The 22318-nt window shown below is 48.1% G+C and overlaps 1 protein-coding gene across 1 annotated transcript in view; it reads right to left on the bottom strand.

Annotated features, from left to right (window-relative positions):
• cpne9 (copine family member IX) overlaps window positions 1-22318 on the bottom strand; it is a 265994-nt gene that overhangs the window by 226608 nt on the left and 17068 nt on the right. The window contains exon 2 of the mRNA XM_047026495.1: window positions 21839-21879. Within this exon, the coding sequence (XP_046882451.1) occupies window positions 21839-21879 (41 nt within the window). The remainder of the gene's footprint in view (window positions 1-21838; window positions 21880-22318) is intronic.

Here is a 22318-nt window from a genome sequence, read left to right as displayed (position 1 = left end):
TCATTATTATTAATCATTTTTTCCCCACCCTTAAAATGCAGAACATTTTTGCACTACATAGACAGTCAGTGTCAAAATGTTTGTCTTGGTCTCGATAGCGTTGCTTGTATCTGCGTATATTGTATATTTGTTTTTATGACAAAGTTAAGCTAACAGTAGCTAACTCATTAGCTACAGTCAGAAACGTCACAGAATGCTTGTGTTCATAACAAGTCCTGTACAATCAATACAAGCTGTGAGTCAGTGGAAACCAACTCAGTGAAGGACATGTCTTCAGTCATTTTGCTACTTGCATTGGCCGCGTTTCCCAGATTCGATCGTTCTTAAGGACTTAAGAAGGCTCTTAAGAAGGGTTGGGCTAAGAAGGAGTGCTAAGATAGGGGTGTTTCCCAGACGCGTTCTTAACTGCCTTCTTAAGATCCCGCCAAAGAAGCTTCTTAAAAAGCTCTTAGTGGGAGCTGTCCACCGCCGTGGTGTTGAAACCAAATCAATCGATGGAAAATCGATCACCCACCACTTTATCAGCGCACGAATCACACACAACATCGTGTGGTCCCAAGGCCGTAATCATAATACACATCCCCTCCAATATTCAAATCTGGTCAAAATGTCCCCCCCAATATATTGATATAAAAATATAAATGTGCTACGCTACGACAGGCAACCACGCACGCTGTCCGAAATTATCATATAAAATTTAATTTGTACACCCCAATGTTGACTCCATGGCTACGGCCTTGAGCCCTATACATGATAGTTGATATGGGTTGTGTGATGGTAGTGGTAGTGGGTTTATTGTTGGGAGTAGGGTGGTGCTGATATCCATGCTTGGTGACTGGTGGTGACGGCGAAGGGGCTGATAGACATCAAAAGATATTGACAAGCTCCTCTCTGGTCTGGACACCAGCTTGGTGGAGTGCTGCTCGGGATTCGCGGGGGGCGAGGTTGGGGGCTTCATCTTCCGATGATTCCCCATCTTCATCCTCAGGAGGCGGCTCATCTGCTCCAATGCGCACTGCTTATTTTTTTTGCAACATTTTACAGGTGATAAGCGCAACCCCCCCGACAAACGATGGATACATCAGAAACGACCCTTCCACCTGCCAAACACCCAATCGATGTGGGTCCTGGTGTGTGTGTGGGCCTCATTGAACCTCTCCTCCTGTGGTGTTGCTGGGTTGATCATCGGTGTCAGAGGGTAGCCACTGTCCCCGAGGAAGATGCTCCTGCCGAACTCTCCTCTGCCAGCCACAGCTGATTTGGCCCACACAAAGCTGTCGTGTGTGCCTCCTGGCAACGATGTCCGTGATGAGGCCATCGTGGTCCACTGCCACCTGGGTGTTGATGTTTCAACAATTAAAACTAGATTAAAAACGTTCTTGTTTAATCAATTCTAAATTCAAATTTCAAGACTTTCGTGACCCAAATCAAAATTCTGATGCGAAAGATCATTGGGTAATCGCTTTCTCTCCTAAAGTCTCCTCGACGCTTTTGGTCTTTTTAAATCTAACTATTTGTATTATCCGTGTGGTCCTTTTGCCATTTAAAATGCTATCCTTTCCCAGTTTTCTGCAGCCACAGTGCGCGCGGATCCCGATTGTTTACAAACAAATAATTGGTCTATAGAGCACCTCTTCTCTGGAACAAATTACCTGTCTCAATTAAGGAGGCTGATACTGTTTTGACATTTAAAACTAGATTAAAAACGTTCTTGTTTAGTCAATTATATGATTGTTAAAGGGAAGTATGTGTGTACTTTCTATGTAAACCTGGGGTGTGTGCTTGCCTATGTGTGTATCACATGTCATTTTTAAATTGTAATTATAGCTTATGTTCACATTGCCCATCTAGATGTTTCAAATAAAGTGAACCGGTTACTGTATCTTGTTACTATTATAGTTTTTATTACTAGTTGGAGACAACAGGGGACTGGTTGTTTTCATCCTTATTCGTATAAGTATAACCTATTTTAGAGTTCTTTCCCCTGGAACAGATTTCATGTTCCAACCGAGGGGGGCTGTCGCTGTTTTGGTGTGTGGGGCTGCATCAAATACCCTTTTTAGCTCTGTTAAATTGCTACGCTAGTCCACACTTGACCGGTGAGGATCTCATTCTACTATGACTGTAACTGTTAGCTGCTCCTGGCATTCTCTAATCCCTGCTCTCCTCTCTCTGCCCCCCCCCCACACATTCCCTGTGGTGTGGGGGGTTTGAGCTGTCAGGACCTGCTTGGTCGTCGGTCTGCCAACGTTGGACCAGGTCGTCACCCGGAATCCAGTCTCCATGACGGCCAACAGCGAGTTTCCCGGTCCCATCCAACGTCTATAAAGGCGAACAATGGGTTTTGGTGTTTCAAAACCCTTTGACACTGTATGACTATGTTTAGCTTGTGTTCTGCTCCTCTCTCCTACCAACCGTCTCTGGAGGAGGGGATCCCTCTCTGAATTGCTCCTCCCAAGGTTTCTTCAATTTTTTCTCCCGTTGGGAGTTTTTCTGGAAGTTTTTCCTTGTCTTCCTTGAGGGTTTAGGTTGGTTGAGGGGCAGTTCTATGGGCGCATGTGAAGCCCTCTGTGACATGCTTGCGTGTAAAAAGGGCTATACAAATACATTTGATTTGATTTGTTGATGGCAGCGTAATGTTTCCTCTCAATCCAGCACGGATCTACCAGGGAGGGATTGTGGATTGGGATCAGTGTGCCATCCACGACACCGATTACCCGGGGAATCCCAGCCATGGCATGAAATCCACTGTGGACCTGGCGGACCTTGTCCCGTGTGGAGGGCAATTGGATGTGTCGGGGCATGGCGCAGGAGGATCGGTGTCACGGCTGCCACACCCCGTGAAACCGATGCCTTGCTGAGGATGGTGCCGTCCCCCACCACATCCAGGAAGCTCCCCACTGCGTAAAAACGCAGCAAGGCTAGGAGCTGCACCTCCGGGATGAGGGCAAAATTGCAGAGGCGTTGGATCTCCATACGGGGAAGCCGGTTCTTGGACTGGACAGCCCGGTCCGACAGCACATTCAGTGGGGAGAAGTGCTGACGCACATAGGCATTTATATAAACTATCTGGCTTCGCGCACGGCGATGCTGTGCAATAGCAGCGAGAATATGCTGTATTGCAGCCATGGTGTCTCACTCGCGTGGACTTCAGCAACGCCTTTACATATAGACTGAGGTGGAGCCTTTATCTTTTGATGAGGTTCCAGCCGAGTTCAATTACACCTGTCAGTTTCCCTGATATCTGTGAAATACCACAGGGTTGTTGATGTTTTTATATCTAATGTAAACTCATGCAGATGCCGAATGTTTGTGAAAACGTAATGAGTGATAGTAATGATTCATTTTATTTATGTAGCTACAGGAACACATGGGCAATTATTTATTTTTATATCGTTATTTTTCTTCTTATGCTATTATTTTTCTTGCGTCAGTGTTCTGCAGCTGTGGGCGCACATTTATCATCACACATGGTTTTAGTATTCCTTTGTGTCAGATATAACTTTCCATGACGCGGCTGCAGTGAGCGTTTGGTTGCTAAGAAGGCTCTTAAGAGTGGGTCAGGCTGATCTTACATTTCCTTCTCAGTGAAAGATCTTCTTAAGCTAAGAACGACTCTGGGAAACACATCCTTCTTTCACAGCGCTCTTAAGAGCGCTCCTAAGAAGGTCTTAGCGCTTAAGAGCTTCTTAACAAATCTGGGAAACCCGGCCATTGATAGTTACATCTTAAAAAAATACAGCCCAGGGTGGTGTTATTGCAGAAAACATAGCTGGTTACATCTGCGTTGTCACCCTGTTTGCTGGCTACATCTGCAGTGTTGCCCTGTTTGTTTGGCAGATTAGTGGCTTCTGGCCACAAGCACAGACCAATAGTGTTTCATATGTAGCTCTAGCTAGGTAGCTTGACATTCTTTTCTGTGATATCAACACACAATATTTTTGTCAGTGTTAGAGATGAGTAAAAAAAACTGACACTTCTGCAATGGACGCAAGCAAACCTCACAATTTCCCCAGAAATTATACCCTCTCTAGTTTCGGGTTATTTATACCATTCTGATTCTCCTCTTTGTGTAAACAGTTGTTGTGAACATTCAATAAAATGTTGTAGTTTTGGTATTGTAAATGACATGTTGACTGAACCTGTGTGCCATTTATTGGGTTTCTGTAAATGTCTAATGTTGTGAAATTGTATTTCCACAACCTGAAGTTGTCTTTGGAAAATGTTTCTAAAAGGACAGGCACTTTGAAAAAATACTTTGCAGGTGATTGGGCAGGATTTTTCCTGGCTCATTGTATAAATAACCTACTATGAATCAATACATTATCCAGTAGCCCAACTTTTTAACATCGTTTTTGTGTCGGGGAAATTAAGGATAGATGTATGGATTTAGGTTCATTTTGCAATTGTAAGCTACTGTTAAAGGGGTCGAGTTTCAAGTTTTTATTGTCAGGTGCAGAGAACAACACAAGGTTAGACTAGGCCCTGAAATTCTTGGGACAAGACAACGCAAGCAATTGAATCATTGAATTGGTCATTGAATGCAAAACCGAGTTTACCTTGTCATAGTTGAATAACTACAGTTCGGTGGGTAAAATGGACATACAGTGAACCTGAAAGTCCATTAACACCTCTTTCCTATGCAAATCTCACAATTTGAAACTGCCGCTGTAAAACAATGTTTCCAAAAAGATACCATTGAGACGTCACACCAGCCCACTTTTGTTCTGGCCCAGGTACATAAATGGAGGTTGCGTAATCAAATCAAACCAAATGTATGTGTATAGCCCTTTTTACACGCAAGCATGTCACAGAGGGCTTCACATGCGCCCATAGAACTGCCCCTCAACCAATCTAAACCCTCAAGGAAGACAAGGAAAAACTCCCAGAAAATCTCCCAACGAGTATGGGATTGTGGGCGTAGATCTCAGACACTTGTTTATCTGGGCGCTGCTCTGTGTACTTCCACGGGAATTACAAAGGATATTGAAAATGGACCACGGTTGTAAATGCAGTGTTCCAGGCTGTACAGGGAATCCTGACACTTTTCATAATCTTCCCAAGGAACCAAACACTTGGCGGGCATGGCTGATGTTTGTCTATGAGAAGATCCCTGTGAAGTTCGAATATTTATCAAATATTTATTTGCTCAAACCTTTTCACAGAGTACAGTTTTGAAAACCTGGGACAATTTAAAGCAGGATTTGCTATGAAGCTGTTGCTGAAAATTGTTGCTGATATAGTCGGCCTCGCCTCGACGCACAGCATAGGCTCCGGAACCAGTCTCCTTGAGAGGGGCTGGACTCTCTTCAACTCTGGAGTTGCCCTTGGTGCGAGGCGTCGAGCTGGGATGGGAATACTGGTTTCCCCTCGGTTCGGCGCCTGTACATTGGGGTTCACCCCGGTGGACAAGAGGGTAGCCTCACTCCGCCTTCGGGTGGGGGGACGGGTCCTCACTGTCGTTTGTGCTTATGCACCAAACGGCAGCTCAGAGTACCCACCCTTTTTGGAGTCTCTGGGGGGGCTGCTGGTAAGCGCTCCTCCCGGGGATTCCCTCGTCCTCCTGGGGGACTTTAATGCTCATGTGGGCAATGACAGTGAGACCTGGAGGGGCGTGATTTGGAGGAACGGCCCCCCCGATCTGAACCCGAGTGGTGTTTTGTTGTTGGACTTCTGTGCTAGACACGGTTTGTCCATAACGAACACCATGTTCAAGCATAAGGGTGTCCATATGTGCACCAGGACACCCGAGGTCTCAGTTCGATGATCGACTTTGTAGTCGTGTCATCGGACTTGGGGCCGCATGTCTTGGACACTCGGGTGAGGAGAGGGGCGGAGCTGTCAACTGATCACCACCTGGTGGTGAGTTGGCTTCGATGGTGGGGGAGGACGCCGGTCAGGCCTGGCAGGCCCAAACGCGGATGATGTGGTCCTGTTGGCTTCATCGGGCCGTGACCTTCAGCTCTCACTGGAGCGGTTCGCATCCGAATGTGAAGCGGCTGGGATGCGAATCAGCACCTCCAAATCTGAGGCCATGGTAATCGACCGGAAAAGGGTGGAGTGCCATCTCCGGGTCGGGGAGGAGATCCTGAACCAAGCGGAGGAGTTCAAGTATCTCGGGGTCTTGTTCACGAGTGAGGGAAGAATGGAGCGCGAGGTCGACAGGCGGATCGGTGCGGCGTCCGCAGTGATGCGGGCTCTGCATCGGTCCGTCGTGGTGAAGAAGGAGCTGAGTCGAAAGGCGAAGCTCTCTATTTACCAGTCGATCTACGTTCCTACCCTCACCTATGGTCACGAACTATGGGTAGTGACCGAAAGAACGAGATCGCGAATACACGAATTTTCGCGCGAATTTTTTTGCAAAAACAAAAATATATATAACAAACAAAAAGATTGTTCACACTGATTAATATGCATAAGTAAATGTTTTGATTTCAATAGCAATGAATACGAAAAAAGGTCATTGATAGTAATAATGCTCTTTTAAAAGGCTATATATCCCATAATCTGTACGGATGTACGGTGAATAACAAAGTAATAAACTAATCTAGCATAATGAATATATTTAAAATCATAATAAAATCTCCACACTAATACTGGTAGTCACTCTGGCAGTCCGTGCCATGTAATTTTCTGTTACAGACCGACCCGGACCCATATTAAAGAAAGGAAAGATTATCCTTGCAGAAAAAAGTTTGGGGACCCCTGAGTAAGACAATAGCCAACTAGCTAATAACTATTGTCTCAAAAGTGCTGCGAGCGCTAAAATTAAACTTGACGGAACTGTCTTTTGAGATTCTGTTTCCGCCTGTTTACAACACAATACAACCTATATTCTCTCTCATTATTATTAATCATTTTTTCCCCACCCTTAAAATGCAGAACATTTTTGCACTACATAGACAGTCAGTGTCAAAATGTTTGTCTTGGTCTCGATAGCGTTGCTTGTATCTGCGTATATTGTATATTTGTTTTTATGACAAAGTTAAGCTAACAGTAGCTAACTCATTAGCTACAGTCAGAAACGTCACAGAATGCTTGTGTTCATAACAAGTCCTGTACAATCAATACAAGCTGTGAGTCAGTGGAAACCAACTCAGTGAAGGACATGTCTTCAGTCATTTTGCTACTTGCATTGGCCGCGTTTCCCAGATTCGATCGTTCTTAAGGACTTAAGAAGGCTCTTAAGAAGGGTTGGGCTAAGAAGGAGTGCTAAGATAGGGGTGTTTCCCAGACGCGTTCTTAACTGCCTTCTTAAGATCCCGCCAAAGAAGCTTCTTAAAAAGCTCTTAGTGGGAGCTGTCCACCGCCGTGGTGTTGAAACCAAATCAATCGATGGAAAATCGATCACCCACCACTTTATCAGCGCACGAATCACACACAACATCGTGTGGTCCCAAGGCCGTAATCATAATACACATCCCCTCCAATATTCAAATCTGGTCAAAATGTCCCCCCCAATATATTGATATAAAAATATAAATGTGCTACGCTACGACAGGCAACCACGCACGCTGTCCGAAATTATCATATAAAATTTAATTTGTACACCCCAATGTTGACTCCATGGCTACGGCCTTGAGCCCTATACATGATAGTTGATATGGGTTGTGTGATGGTAGTGGTAGTGGGTTTATTGTTGGGAGTAGGGTGGTGCTGATATCCATGCTTGGTGACTGGTGGTGACGGCGAAGGGGCTGATAGACATCAAAAGATATTGACAAGCTCCTCTCTGGTCTGGACACCAGCTTGGTGGAGTGCTGCTCGGGATTCGCGGGGGGCGAGGTTGGGGGCTTCATCTTCCGATGATTCCCCATCTTCATCCTCAGGAGGCGGCTCATCTGCTCCAATGCGCACTGCTTATTTTTTTTGCAACATTTTACAGGTGATAAGCGCAACCCCCCCGACAAACGATGGATACATCAGAAACGACCCTTCCACCTGCCAAACACCCAATCGATGTGGGTCCTGGTGTGTGTGTGGGCCTCATTGAACCTCTCCTCCTGTGGTGTTGCTGGGTTGATCATCGGTGTCAGAGGGTAGCCACTGTCCCCGAGGAAGATGCTCCTGCCGAACTCTCCTCTGCCAGCCACAGCTGATTTGGCCCACACAAAGCTGTCGTGTGTGCCTCCTGGCAACGATGTCCGTGATGAGGCCATCGTGGTCCACTGCCACCTGGGTGTTGATGTTTCAACAATTAAAACTAGATTAAAAACGTTCTTGTTTAATCAATTCTAAATTCAAATTTCAAGACTTTCGTGACCCAAATCAAAATTCTGATGCGAAAGATCATTGGGTAATCGCTTTCTCTCCTAAAGTCTCCTCGACGCTTTTGGTCTTTTTAAATCTAACTATTTGTATTATCCGTGTGGTCCTTTTGCCATTTAAAATGCTATCCTTTCCCAGTTTTCTGCAGCCACAGTGCGCGCGGATCCCGATTGTTTACAAACAAATAATTGGTCTATAGAGCACCTCTTCTCTGGAACAAATTACCTGTCTCAATTAAGGAGGCTGATACTGTTTTGACATTTAAAACTAGATTAAAAACGTTCTTGTTTAGTCAATTATATGATTGTTAAAGGGAAGTATGTGTGTACTTTCTATGTAAACCTGGGGTGTGTGCTTGCCTATGTGTGTATCACATGTCATTTTTAAATTGTAATTATAGCTTATGTTCACATTGCCCATCTAGATGTTTCAAATAAAGTGAACCGGTTACTGTATCTTGTTACTATTATAGTTTTTATTACTAGTTGGAGACAACAGGGGACTGGTTGTTTTCATCCTTATTCGTATAAGTATAACCTATTTTAGAGTTCTTTCCCCTGGAACAGATTTCATGTTCCAACCGAGGGGGGCTGTCGCTGTTTTGGTGTGTGGGGCTGCATCAAATACCCTTTTTAGCTCTGTTAAATTGCTACGCTAGTCCACACTTGACCGGTGGGGATCTCATTCTACTATGACTGTAACTGTTAGCTGCTCCTGGCATTCTCTAATCCCTGCTCTCCTCTCTCTGCCCCCCCCCCACACATTCCCTGTGGTGTGGGGGGTTTGAGCTGTCAGGACCTGCTTGGTCGTCGGTCTGCCAACGTTGGACCAGGTCGTCACCCGGAATCCAGTCTCCATGACGGCCAACAGCGAGTTTCCCGGTCCCATCCAACGTCTATAAAGGCGAACAATGGGTTTTGGTGTTTCAAAACCCTTTGACACTGTATGACTATGTTTAGCTTGTGTTCTGCTCCTCTCTCCTACCAACCGTCTCTGGAGGAGGGGATCCCTCTCTGAATTGCTCCTCCCAAGGTTTCTTCAATTTTTTCTCCCGTTGGGAGTTTTTCTGGAAGTTTTTCCTTGTCTTCCTTGAGGGTTTAGGTTGGTTGAGGGGCAGTTCTATGGGCGCATGTGAAGCCCTCTGTGACATGCTTGCGTGTAAAAAGGGCTATACAAATACATTTGATTTGATTTGTTGATGGCAGCGTAATGTTTCCTCTCAATCCAGCACGGATCTACCAGGGAGGGATTGTGGATTGGGATCAGTGTGCCATCCACGACACCGATTACCCGGGGAATCCCAGCCATGGCATGAAATCCACTGTGGACCTGGCGGACCTTGTCCCGTGTGGAGGGCAATTGGATGTGTCGGGGCATGGCGCAGGAGGATCGGTGTCACGGCTGCCACACCCCGTGAAACCGATGCCTTGCTGAGGATGGTGCCGTCCCCCACCACATCCAGGAAGCTCCCCACTGCGTAAAAACGCAGCAAGGCTAGGAGCTGCACCTCCGGGATGAGGGCAAAATTGCAGAGGCGTTGGATCTCCATACGGGGAAGCCGGTTCTTGGACTGGACAGCCCGGTCCGACAGCACATTCAGTGGGGAGAAGTGCTGACGCACATAGGCATTTATATAAACTATCTGGCTTCGCGCACGGCGATGCTGTGCAATAGCAGCGAGAATATGCTGTATTGCAGCCATGGTGTCTCACTCGCGTGGACTTCAGCAACGCCTTTACATATAGACTGAGGTGGAGCCTTTATCTTTTGATGAGGTTCCAGCCGAGTTCAATTACACCTGTCAGTTTCCCTGATATCTGTGAAATACCACAGGGTTGTTGATGTTTTTATATCTAATGTAAACTCATGCAGATGCCGAATGTTTGTGAAAACGTAATGAGTGATAGTAATGATTCATTTTATTTATGTAGCTACAGGAACACATGGGCAATTATTTATTTTTATATCGTTATTTTTCTTCTTATGCTATTATTTTTCTTGCGTCAGTGTTCTGCAGCTGTGGGCGCACATTTATCATCACACATGGTTTTAGTATTCCTTTGTGTCAGATATAACTTTCCATGACGCGGCTGCAGTGAGCGTTTGGTTGCTAAGAAGGCTCTTAAGAGTGGGTCAGGCTGATCTTACATTTCCTTCTCAGTGAAAGATCTTCTTAAGCTAAGAACGACTCTGGGAAACACATCCTTCTTTCACAGCGCTCTTAAGAGCGCTCCTAAGAAGGTCTTAGCGCTTAAGAGCTTCTTAACAAATCTGGGAAACCCGGCCATTGATAGTTACATCTTAAAAAAATACAGCCCAGGGTGGTGTTATTGCAGAAAACATAGCTGGTTACATCTGCGTTGTCACCCTGTTTGCTGGCTACATCTGCAGTGTTGCCCTGTTTGTTTGGCAGATTAGTGGCTTCTGGCCACAAGCACAGACCAATAGTGTTTCATATGTAGCTCTAGCTAGGTAGCTTGACATTCTTTTCTGTGATATCAACACACAATATTTTTGTCAGTGTTAGAGATGAGTAAAAAAAACTGACACTTCTGCAATGGACGCAAGCAAACCTCACAATTTCCCCAGAAATTATACCCTCTCTAGTTTCGGGTTATTTATACCATTCTGATTCTCCTCTTTGTGTAAACAGTTGTTGTGAACATTCAATAAAATGTTGTAGTTTTGGTATTGTAAATGACATGTTGACTGAACCTGTGTGCCATTTATTGGGTTTCTGTAAATGTCTAATGTTGTGAAATTGTATTTCCACAACCTGAAGTTGTCTTTGGAAAATGTTTCTAAAAGGACAGGCACTTTGAAAAAATACTTTGCAGGTGATTGGGCAGGATTTTTCCTGGCTCATTGTATAAATAACCTACTATGAATCAATACATTATCCAGTAGCCCAACTTTTTAACATCGTTTTTGTGTCGGGGAAATTAAGGATAGATGTATGGATTTAGGTTCATTTTGCAATTGTAAGCTACTGTTAAAGGGGTCGAGTTTCAAGTTTTTATTGTCAGGTGCAGAGAACAACACAAGGTTAGACTAGGCCCTGAAATTCTTGGGACAAGACAACGCAAGCAATTGAATCATTGAATTGGTCATTGAATGCAAAACCGAGTTTACCTTGTCATAGTTGAATAACTACAGTTCGGTGGGTAAAATGGACATACAGTGAACCTGAAAGTCCATTAACACCTCTTTCCTATGCAAATCTCACAATTTGAAACTGCCGCTGTAAAACAATGTTTCCAAAAAGATACCATTGAGACGTCACACCAGCCCACTTTTGTTCTGGCCCAGGTACATAAATGGAGGTTGCGTAATCAAATCAAACCAAATGTATGTGTATAGCCCTTTTTACACGCAAGCATGTCACAGAGGGCTTCACATGCGCCCATAGAACTGCCCCTCAACCAATCTAAACCCTCAAGGAAGACAAGGAAAAACTCCCAGAAAATCTCCCAACGAGTATGGGATTGTGGGCGTAGATCTCAGACACTTGTTTATCTGGGCGCTGCTCTGTGTACTTCCACGGGAATTACAAAGGATATTGAAAATGGACCACGGTTGTAAATGCAGTGTTCCAGGCTGTACAGGGAATCCTGACACTTTTCATAATCTTCCCAAGGAACCAAACACTTGGCGGGCATGGCTGATGTTTGTCTATGAGAAGATCCCTGTGAAGTTCGAATATTTATCAAATATTTATTTGCTCAAACCTTTTCACAGAGTACAGTTTTGAAAACCTGGGACAATTTAAAGCAGGATTTGCTATGAAGCTGTTGCTGAAAATTGTTGCTGATATAGTCGGCCTCGCCTCGACGCACAGCATAGGCTCCGGAACCAGTCTCCTTGAGAGGGGCTGGACTCTCTTCAACTCTGGAGTTGCCCTTGGTGCGAGGCGTCGAGCTGGGATGGGAATACTGGTTTCCCCTCGGTTCGGCGCCTGTACATTGGGGTTCACCCCGGTGGACAAGAGGGTAGCCTCACTCCGCCTTCGGGTGGGGGGACGGGTCCTCACTGTCGTTTGTGCTTATGCACCAAACGGCAGCTCAGAGTACCCACCCTTTTTGGAGTCTCTGGGGGGGCTGCTGGTAAGCGCTCCTCCCGGGGATTCCCTCGTCCTCCTGGGGGACTTTAATGCTCATGTGGGCAATGACAGTGAGACCTGGAGGGGCGTGATTTGGAGGAACGGCCCCCCCGATCTGAACCCGAGTGGTGTTTTGTTGTTGGACTTCTGTGCTAGACACGGTTTGTCCATAACGAACACCATGTTCAAGCATAAGGGTGTCCATATGTGCACCAGGACACCCGAGGTCTCAGTTCGATGATCGACTTTGTAGTCGTGTCATCGGACTTGGGGCCGCATGTCTTGGACACTCGGGTGAGGAGAGGGGCGGAGCTGTCAACTGATCACCACCTGGTGGTGAGTTGGCTTCGATGGTGGGGGAGGACGCCGGTCAGGCCTGGCAGGCCCAAACGTAATGTGAGGGTCTGCTGGGAACGTCTGGCGGAACCCTCTGTCAGAAGGAGCTTCAACTCCCACCTCCGGGAGAGCTTCGATCATGTCTCGGGGGGGGGCCGGGCACATTGAGTCCGAATGGGCCATGTTCCGGGCCTCCATTGTTGAAGCGGCTGACCGGAGCTGCGGCCGCAGGGCGGTCGGTGCATGTCGCGGCGGTAACCCTCGGACCCGGTGGTGGACTCCGGAGGTGAGGGATGCCGTCAAGCTGAAGAAGGAGGCCTATCGGACTTTATTGGCTAGTAGGACTCCAGGGGCAGCTGATGTGTACCGGCAGGCCAAGTGGAACGCGGCTTTGGTGGTCGCGGAGGCAAAAACCCGGGCATGGGAGGAGTTCGGCGAGGCCATGGAGAATGACTTCCGAACGGCTTCAAAAAGGTTCTGGACCACCATCCGGCGGCTCAGGAGGGGGAAGCAGTGCTCTGTCAACACTGTATACGGTGGGGATGGTGCGCGGTTGACCTCGACGGGGGACGTCCTGGATCGGTGGAAGGAATACTTCGAAGACCTCCTTAATTCCACCAACACGCTTACCGACGTCTGGGGACATCGGGGGGGGCCCTTCTATCTCTGGGGCTGAGGTCGCCGAGGTGGTTGAAAAGCTCCGCGGTGGCAGGGCCCCTGGGGTGGATGAGGTCCGCCCGGAGTTCCTTAAGGCTCTGGATGTTGTAGGGCTGTCTTGGTTGACACGACTCTGCAACATCGCGTGGACATCGGGGACAGTGCCTCTGGACTGGCAGACCGGGGTGGTGGTTCCCCTCTTTAAAAAGGGGGACCGGAGGGTGTGCTCCAACTTTAGGGGGATCACACTCCTCAGCCTCCCTGGGAAAGTCTATTCAGGGGTCCTGGAGAGGAGGGTCCGTCGGATTGTCGAACCTCGGATTCAGGAGGAGCAATGTGGTTTTCGTCCTGGCCGTGGAACAGTGGACCAGCTTTATACCCTCCGCGGAGTCCTGGAGGGTACATGGGAGTTCGCCCAACTAGTCTACACATGTTTTGTGGATTTGGAAAAGGCGTTCGACCGTGTCCCTCGGGGGCTCATGTGGGGGGTGCTCCGAGAGTACGGGGTACCGGATTTCCTGATCGGGGCTGTCCGGTCCCTGTACGACCGGTGCCAGAGTTTGGTCCGCATTGCCGGTAGTAAGTCGAACTTGTTTCCGGTGAGGGTTGGACTCCGCCAGGGCTGCCCTATGTCACCGATTCTGTTCATTACCTATATGGACAGAATTTCTAGGCGCAGCCAGGGTGTTGAGGGGGTCCGGTTTGGTGACCTCAGGATCGGGTCGCTGCTTTTTGCGGATGATGTGGTCCTGTTGGCTTCATCGGGCCGTGACCTTCAGCTCTCACTGGAGCGGTTCGCATCCGAATGTGAAGCGGCTGGGATGCGAATCAGCACCTCCAAATCTGAGGCCATGGTAATCGACCGGAAAAGGGTGGAGTGCCATCTCCGGGTCGGGGAGGAGATCCTGAACCAAGCGGAGGAGTTCAAGTATCTCGGGGTCTTGTTCACGAGTGAGGGAAGAATGGAGCGCGAGGTCGACAGGCGGATCGGTGCGGCGTCCGCAGTGATGCGGGCTCTGCATCGGTCCGTCGTGGTGAAGAAGGAGCTGAGTCGAAAGGCGAAGCTCTCTATTTACCAGTCGATCTACGTTCCTACCCTCACCTATGGTCACGAACTATGGGTAGTGACCGAAAGAACGAGATCGCGAATACAAGCGGCCGAAATGAGCCGCAGGGTGTCCGGGCTCTCCCTTAGAGATAGGGTGAGAAGCTCGGTCATCCGGGAGGGGCTCAGAGTAGAACCGCTGCTCCTCCGCGTCGAGAGGAGCCAGCTGAGGTGGCTCGGGCATCTGATTAGGATGCCTCCTGGACGCCTCCCTGGTGAGGTGTTCCGGGCACGTCCCACTGGGAAGAGGCCCCGGGGAAGACCCAGGACACGCTGGAGGGACTATGTCTCTCGGCTGGCCTGGGAACCTCTCGGGGTCCCCCAGGAAGAGCTGGCGGAAGTGGCCGGGGGGAGGGAAGTCTGGGCCTCCCTGCTTAGGTCGCTGCCCCCGCGACCCAATCCCCGGACAAGCGGCAGATGACGGACGGACGGTTTTTTGTTTCTTTCGTTGCAGAAATTCAGAACAAAAAATGAATGACCATCTCAGAGTAGCTTTATAGAATGTACGGTTACTGTATTAAAAAAAAGAAGACAGAAACACAATTGCTGCACTAAAGGCTTCAGTTGCAACAGGACATTACTGCAAGAAATATGCAATATGGCTGCCATTTACAATATTTCATCAGTTACCCTAGCTTGGCCCTTCTCTGAGCACCACCACACATTCTAACTCCTTTCCCTTGCCCCACTCCTCTCCCTTGTCCTGGTACTTGTCTTCCTCTCCCTCATGCAGGCATTACATATTCTTTCATTCTTTGTCTTCTTTCTCTGTATTGTTCTTTTTCCACATAAGATTAGCCCAAAGAGGTCCTCTTACTGAATATACCTTATGGTCATGCGATTGAAAGAACTTCAACACCTGAGTGTTTCCTAGTTGGGAATCAGCTGTGCTTTACAGTATTTGCATAACTTCAACCAGCTGTTTCTCAGTAGCAATGGAATAAATTACAGGGGATATGTTTGTGTTTCAACTTACAATATGAACAGCTGTTCACTTTGGCTTTAGCCAATAAGTTAGGTTTTGAACATGATGTTATCCCTTCCGACATACAGTGTGAAAGCAGGTTGCTTAAATGAATTTGCCTGCTGCAATGCATTGTTGCAATAAGTTAGGTTTTGAACATGATGTTATCTGTTCCGACATACAGTGTGAAAGCATTGGTAAATTGGGCAGTAAAATTCAATTGTTTTGGTCTTGGTTGAGCTTGTGTGTAAAAGAAGTTCAAGCATTTAAGATTTGTGTTTATTTTATGCATTTTGTGTCAAAGCAACAATAAATGTGTTAATTGTATAGCCAACACAGACAGATATTGTGCTAACTGTGTCAAGAGTTTAGGAAACTTGTTAAAAGTATTGAAAACATTGTCTTAGCGATTGTAAAATACTGTATTTATATAGGCCTAGCACAATTCATACACAATGGAAAGTCCAAGTGCTTTACAAATGAGCAGAAGTGTAAGTGTAGTGTGTATTTATTAAAACAAAACAAAAAATTAAATTATGAAAAATATTATTTGGGAAATTATAAAGGAGAGAAATATTCAATTTTAAATTAGAACGGATGAAAAAGTACAAAAGTACTTATTTTGCGCAAACATGTCAGCTCTCAATTGTGTGTAAGAGTGCTCTTGGGTGTGCGTAAATTAATTTCTTACCTAAGAACAGATCCCAAATAAGAAAACATTTGTGAATGCCAGAATCTTCGTGAAAACTGCATAAGTGGGGTTTGAGAACAAATTTGTTCGTAAGAATATTTGGTGAATGAGGCCCATTGTTGGCCCCTCCTTGAGTCACCACCTTACCGCGGTGGAGGGGTTTGCGTGTCCTAGTGATCCTGGAAGCTATGTTGTCGGGGGCTTCATGCCCCTGGTAGGGTCACCCAAGGCAAACAGGTTCCAGGTGAAAGACCAGACAAAGAGTGGCTCAAAAAACCAACCATGAAGAAATACAACAATGGTTCTCAGTTGCCCCTGCCCGGAAGCGGGTCACCGGGGCCCCCCCCTGGAGCCAGGCCCGGGGGTGGGGCTCGATGGCGAGCGCCTGGTGGCCGGGCCTTTTCCCATGGGGCCCGGTCGGGCACAGCCCGAAGAGACAACGTGGGACCCTCTTCCAGTGGGCTCACCATCCGCAGGAGGGGTCATGGGGGTCGGGTGCAGTGTGAGACGGGCGGCGGCCGAAGGCGGGGGCCTTGGCGGTCCGATCCTCGGCTGCAAAAGTTAGCTTTAGGGACGTGGAACGTCACCTCGCTGGCGGGAAAGGAGCCTGAGCTGGTGCGCGAGGTAGAGAGTTTCCGGCTAGATATAGTCGGCCTCGCCTCGACGCACAGCGTGGGCTCCGGAACCAGTTTCCTTGAGAGGGGCTGGACTCTCTTCCACTCTGGAGTTGCCCTTGGTGAGAGGCGTCGAGCTGGGGTGGGAATACTGGTTTCCCCTCGGTTCGGCGCCTGTACATTGGGGTTCACCCCGGTGGACGAGAGGGTAGCCTCCCTCCGCCTTCGGGTGGGGGGACGGGTCCTCACTGTCGTTTGTGCTTATGCACCAAACGGCAGCTCAGAGTACCCACCCTTTTTGGAGTCTCTGGGGGGGGTGCTGGAAAGCGCTCCTCCTGGGGATTCCCTCGTCCTCCTGGGGGACTTCAATGCTCATGTGGGCAATGACAGTGAGACCTGGAGGGGCGTGATTGGGAGGAACGGCCCCCCCGATCTGAACCCGAGTGGTGTTTTGTTGTTGGACTTCTGTGCTAGACACGGTTTGTCCATAACGAACACCATGTTCAAGCATAAGGGTGTCCATATGTGCACCTGGCACCAGGACACCCGAGGTCTCAGTTCGATGATCGACTTTGTAGTCGTGTCATCGGACTTGGGGCCGCATGTCTTGGACACTCGGGTGAGGAGAGGGGCGGAGCTGTCAACTGATCACCACCTGGTGGTGAGTTGGCTTCGATGGTGGGGGAGGACGCCGGTCAGGCCTGGCAGGCCCAAACGTAATGTGAGGGTCTGCTGGGAACGTCTGGCGGAACCCTCTGTCAGAAGGAGCTTCAACTCCCACCTCCGGGAGAGCTTCGATCATGTCTCGGGGGGGGCCGGGGACATTGAGTCCGAATGGGCCATGTTCCGGGCCTCCATTGTTGAAGCGGCTGACCGGAGCTGCGGCCGCAGGGCGGTCGGTGCATGTCGCGGCGGTAACCCTCGGACCCGGTGGTGGACTCCGGAGGTGAGGGATGCCGTCAAGCTGAAGAAGGAGGCCTATCGGACTTTATTGGCTGGTAGGACTCCAGAGGCAGCTGATGTGTACCGGCAGGCCAGGCGGAACGCGGCTTTGGCGGTCGCGGAGGCAAAAACCCGGGCATGGGAGGAGTTCGGCGAGGCCATGGAGAATGACTTCCGAACGGCTTCAAAAAGGTTCTGGACCACCATCCGGCGGCTCAGGAGGGGGAAGCAGTGCTCTGTCAACACTGTATACGGTGGGGATGGTGCGCTGCTGACCTCGACGGGGGACGTCCTGGATCGGTGGAAGGAATACTTCGAAGACCTCCTTAATTCCACCAACACGCTTTCCGACGTGGAGGCAGAGTCTGGGGACATCGGGGGGGGCCCTTCTATCTCTGGGGCTGAGGTCGCCGAGGTGGTTGAAAAGCTCCGCGGTGGCAGGGCCCCTGGGGTGGATGAGGTCCGCCCGGAGTTCCTTAAGGCTCTGGATGTTGTAGGGCTGTCTTGGTTGACACGACTCTGCAACATCGCGTGGACATCGGGGACAGTGCCTCTGGACTGGCAGACCGGGGTGGTGGTTCCCCTCTTTAAAAAGGGGGACCGGAGGGTGTGCTCCAACTTTAGGGGGATCACACTCCTCAGCCTCCCTGGGAAAGTCTATTCAGGGGTCCTGGAGAGGAGGGTCCGTCGGATTGTCGAACCTCGGATTCAGGAGGAGCAATGTGGTTTTCGTCCTGGCCGTGGAACAGTGGACCAGCTTTATACCCTCCGCGGAGTCCTGGAGGGTACGTGGGAGTTCGCCCAACCAGTCTACACATGTTTTGTGGATTTGGAAAAGGCGTTCGACCGTGTCCCTCGGGGGCTCACGTGGGGGGTGCTCCGAGAGTACGGGGTACCGGATTTCCTGATCGGGGCTGTCCGGTCCCTGTACGACCGGTGCCAGAGTTTGGTCCGCATTGCCGGTAGTAAGTCGAACTTGTTTCCGGTGAGGGTTGGACTCCGCCAGGGCTGCCCTATGTCACCGATTCTGTTCATTACCTATATGGACAGAATTTCTAGGCGCAGCCAGGGTGTTGAGGGGGTCCGGTTTGGTGACCTCAGGATCGGGTCGCTGCTTTTTGCGGATGATGTGGTCCTGTTGGCTTCATCGGGCCGTGACCTTCAGCTCTCACTGGAGCGGTTCGCAACCGAATGTGAAGCGGCTGGGATGCGAATCAGCACCTCCAAATCTGAGGCCATGGTAATCGACCGGAAAAGGGTGGAGTGCCATCTCCGGGTCGGGGAGGAGATCCTGAACCAAGCGGAGGAGTTCAAGTATCTCGGGGTCTTGTTCACGAGTGAGGGAAGAATGGAGCGCGAGGTCGACAGGCGGATCGGTGCGGCGTCCGCAGTGATGCGGGCTCTGCATCGGTCCGTCGTGGTGAAGAAGGAGCTGAGTCGAAAGGCGAAGCTCTCTATTTACCAGTCGATCTACGTCCCTACCCTCACCTATGGTCACGAACTATGGGTAGTGACCGAAAGAACGAGATCGCGAATACAAGCGGCCGAAATGAGCTTTCTCCGTAGGGTGTCCGGGCTCTCCCTTAGAGATAGGGTGAGAAGCTCGGTCATCCGGGAGGGGCTCAGAGTAGAACCGCTGCTCCTCCGCGTCGAGAGGAGCCAGCTGAGGTGGCTCGGGCATCTGATTAGGATGCCTCCTGGACGCCTCCCTGGTGAGGTGTTCCGGGCACGTCCCACTGGGAAGAGGCCCCGGGGAAGACCCAGGACACGCTGGAGGGACTATGTCTCTCAGCTGGCCTGGGAACGCCTTGGGGTCCCCCAGGAAGAGCTGGCGGAAGTGGCCGGGGGGAGGGAAGTCTGGGCCTCCCTGCTTAGGTCGCTGCCCCCGCGACCCGATCCCCGGACAAGCGGCAGATGACGACGACGACGACGACGACGACGGCCCATTGTTAATGTGTGGGGGTTAAAGGTCTGTGTGAATATCTCTTTTTGCTACAATATTTCATGTTCTTCAACTTCACTTTTGGAGTCCAAATCCAACTGTCCACAATGCAGACACACTATTACACATCAGACAAAAACAAACTGCACACCCACAAGCACTCTCATAAAACATTTATATGCACACAAAGACACACATCAAACAAAGAGAAGCTCATTGACAGAACACACAAACACACCAGGCAAAAGCCAAATTCATGAAGACAGTCACTTATGCACTCACACACAGGCAAACACACATCTCTAATGCTCTCTCTTCCTCTTTCCATCCTCACACAGACTAAATGAAAGGAGCTAAAAGCGATCCTCTTAATGAACTCTTTCGTTATCCAGCAGCATTCTCAAAGGTAATTCTGTGCGAATGGCACAATTTGTTTTTCCTTACAAGGCAGATAAGAAGTCTTCAGATAAAGCAACCAAAGACCAAAGACACATGCTGATGTAACTATAAATATGCCGCTCAGAGTGGAGCAGTCATTAAGTCAATCAGGTTGAGAAAATTAGCTGGCCTGACTAAGAGAGAGGACTGCATTTGGGGGCAGACATAGTAAACCTTAAGGAGTGGATTCATTATGTTCAATCATGAGTGGTTTCTTTTCTATACAGATTCTGGAATTCGTAAAAATCGTATCGCTTTGGTGAGCAGGTTGAGGGTTGGTGCTGTTTGGTATATTTTATTAAATTAGTAATGGTGGTTGGTGGTTATTATTAGGGGCCAAGCAGCAGCGAAGCTCCTCTGGCACATATTGTTTTGTTAGTTTTATTATTAGGGGCCAAGCTGCGGCACCTATTGTTTTTTTTGTTTTATTATTATTAGGGGCCAAGCAGCATCGAAGCTGCTGTGGCACCTATTGTTTTTGTTAGTTTTATTATTATTATTATGCATAGCGATTGGTGCGAAGTTTTGAAATTTGGCACACTTGATTCTCCCGATTATTGTCACCAAGTTTCATGTCGATCTAGGAACCTCTATAGCGCCAACGAGAAGTCAAAGTTGGAGGTGCGTTTACGCCCATAACTTTTGAACCATGAGACAGTTTTTCTTAAGTGAGGTTTCATTGGATTCTGTAGATGCAGACGAGTTGACTGAACCCCCCACTTTTTCGAACTCCTCCTAGGCCGTTGCTCCGATTTTCATGAAAAATTTCACAGATCATCTTCAGACCATGCCTACAAAAAATATTTCGAATTTTATCGATAAGTCAAACCGTTCACGAATGACGCGCAAACAATTTTGACAAAGAGCACGCCAAAGCGGACGTGAGGCCTTGTCTCTGCGACGATTTACCTTATGAAGATGAAACTTTGGAAATGTCATCACGAGCATGTCATCTAATCAATTTCCTACAAAAATCACCGTAATATGTCAAAATATGACTGAATTACAGCTGTTTACACTTGGGTCAAATCTGACAACGCTCGCCACGGGAGAAACGGCTTCCTTTTTTTCATAAATTAACCGAACACAGCATTTCCCAGCAGCGAGAATAGCTCACTGGTATAAGACAGGCTCCTTTGAAATGCAAGGTTGTGGGATCGAATCCAGCCACAGTCATCAAGCAAGTCTTGAAACCGGATTATCTGTTTAGCGAAGCCAGGAATGCCACAGTAGCTGTCCAGCAGTATAATCATAATGGTAACAATAACGTTTCATTCTCAGGATGAAAGATTCATACTCAAGAAAAGTCAGATTTATAGTGCTTTGTGGATATAACGCTGCTACATCTAGCCAACGCATCGGATTTCTTGCATCATAAATTCTGAACGGTTTGACCAAAAATCGCAAGATTTTGATTCTTTGCGGGACAAAGTCGTAAAATATTACGCTTTCCCACGTCAGCCAGGTAGGATGTCTGCCATTTCGAAGGTTGTCCTAAAATGACATATTTACCGAACGCATCAGTTCATCGTTACAAAACTCGGAATACGTCTTTTGCACAACGCCATGAAGGTAATCAAAAGTTTCGGGGTAACACCACTGCGTTGCCCAAAAGTGTAATGCGATTTCAAAAAAGCAAATATTTTTCTATATGTTTTTCTTTGCTGCTTTAGCTACTGAATTTCCATATCGAATGCTGCTTGGCCCCTTCATTGCTGCTTGCAGCTACATTTGTAAATGGAACTGTTTCTCTCACATATGTAAGTACAAAAAAACACCTACCAGGATCTGACTTGGAAAAAGTGTCCATGTCCAATAGATTCCTGTAAAAATAATAATATTAACAATTAGTCACAGAGTTGGGGTGAAACCAAGAGGTTCATATTGACATATTAAACAAGTACATGAATGAACTGAAATGTATATCACACACATACAACACAAAATATGATGGCGGACATATAAGTCTGTAAGTCTTTTGTGTGTTTTTTGGATGCTAGGATGCTAGCTGTTCTCCACAGGCAACCAGACAGGTTTGTCTTGCGGGTCTAGCAAGCACACGTTCCTTTTCTGCGAAACAATTGGACTGAAATAAGTACAAGCTTCTGGAATAGATACAAGTGGATACAATCTTCTGAAATAGATAGTCCTGAAAGTGGGTTTCTGGAAAATAATTAAGCTCACTCGGCAGAATAGTGTCTATGAGGCCAAATACAATACCCATCATTTCCACTTGAAGTAATGTCTTTGCACATTCCAATT

The sequence above is a fragment of the Hypomesus transpacificus genome, chromosome 9 (assembly GCF_021917145.1).
Source record: "Hypomesus transpacificus isolate Combined female chromosome 9, fHypTra1, whole genome shotgun sequence".
NCBI lineage: Eukaryota > Metazoa > Chordata > Actinopteri > Osmeriformes > Osmeridae > Hypomesus > Hypomesus transpacificus.
The sequence above is the reverse complement of the archived record's forward strand: the minus strand, read 5'-3'. Positions and strand labels throughout refer to the sequence as shown.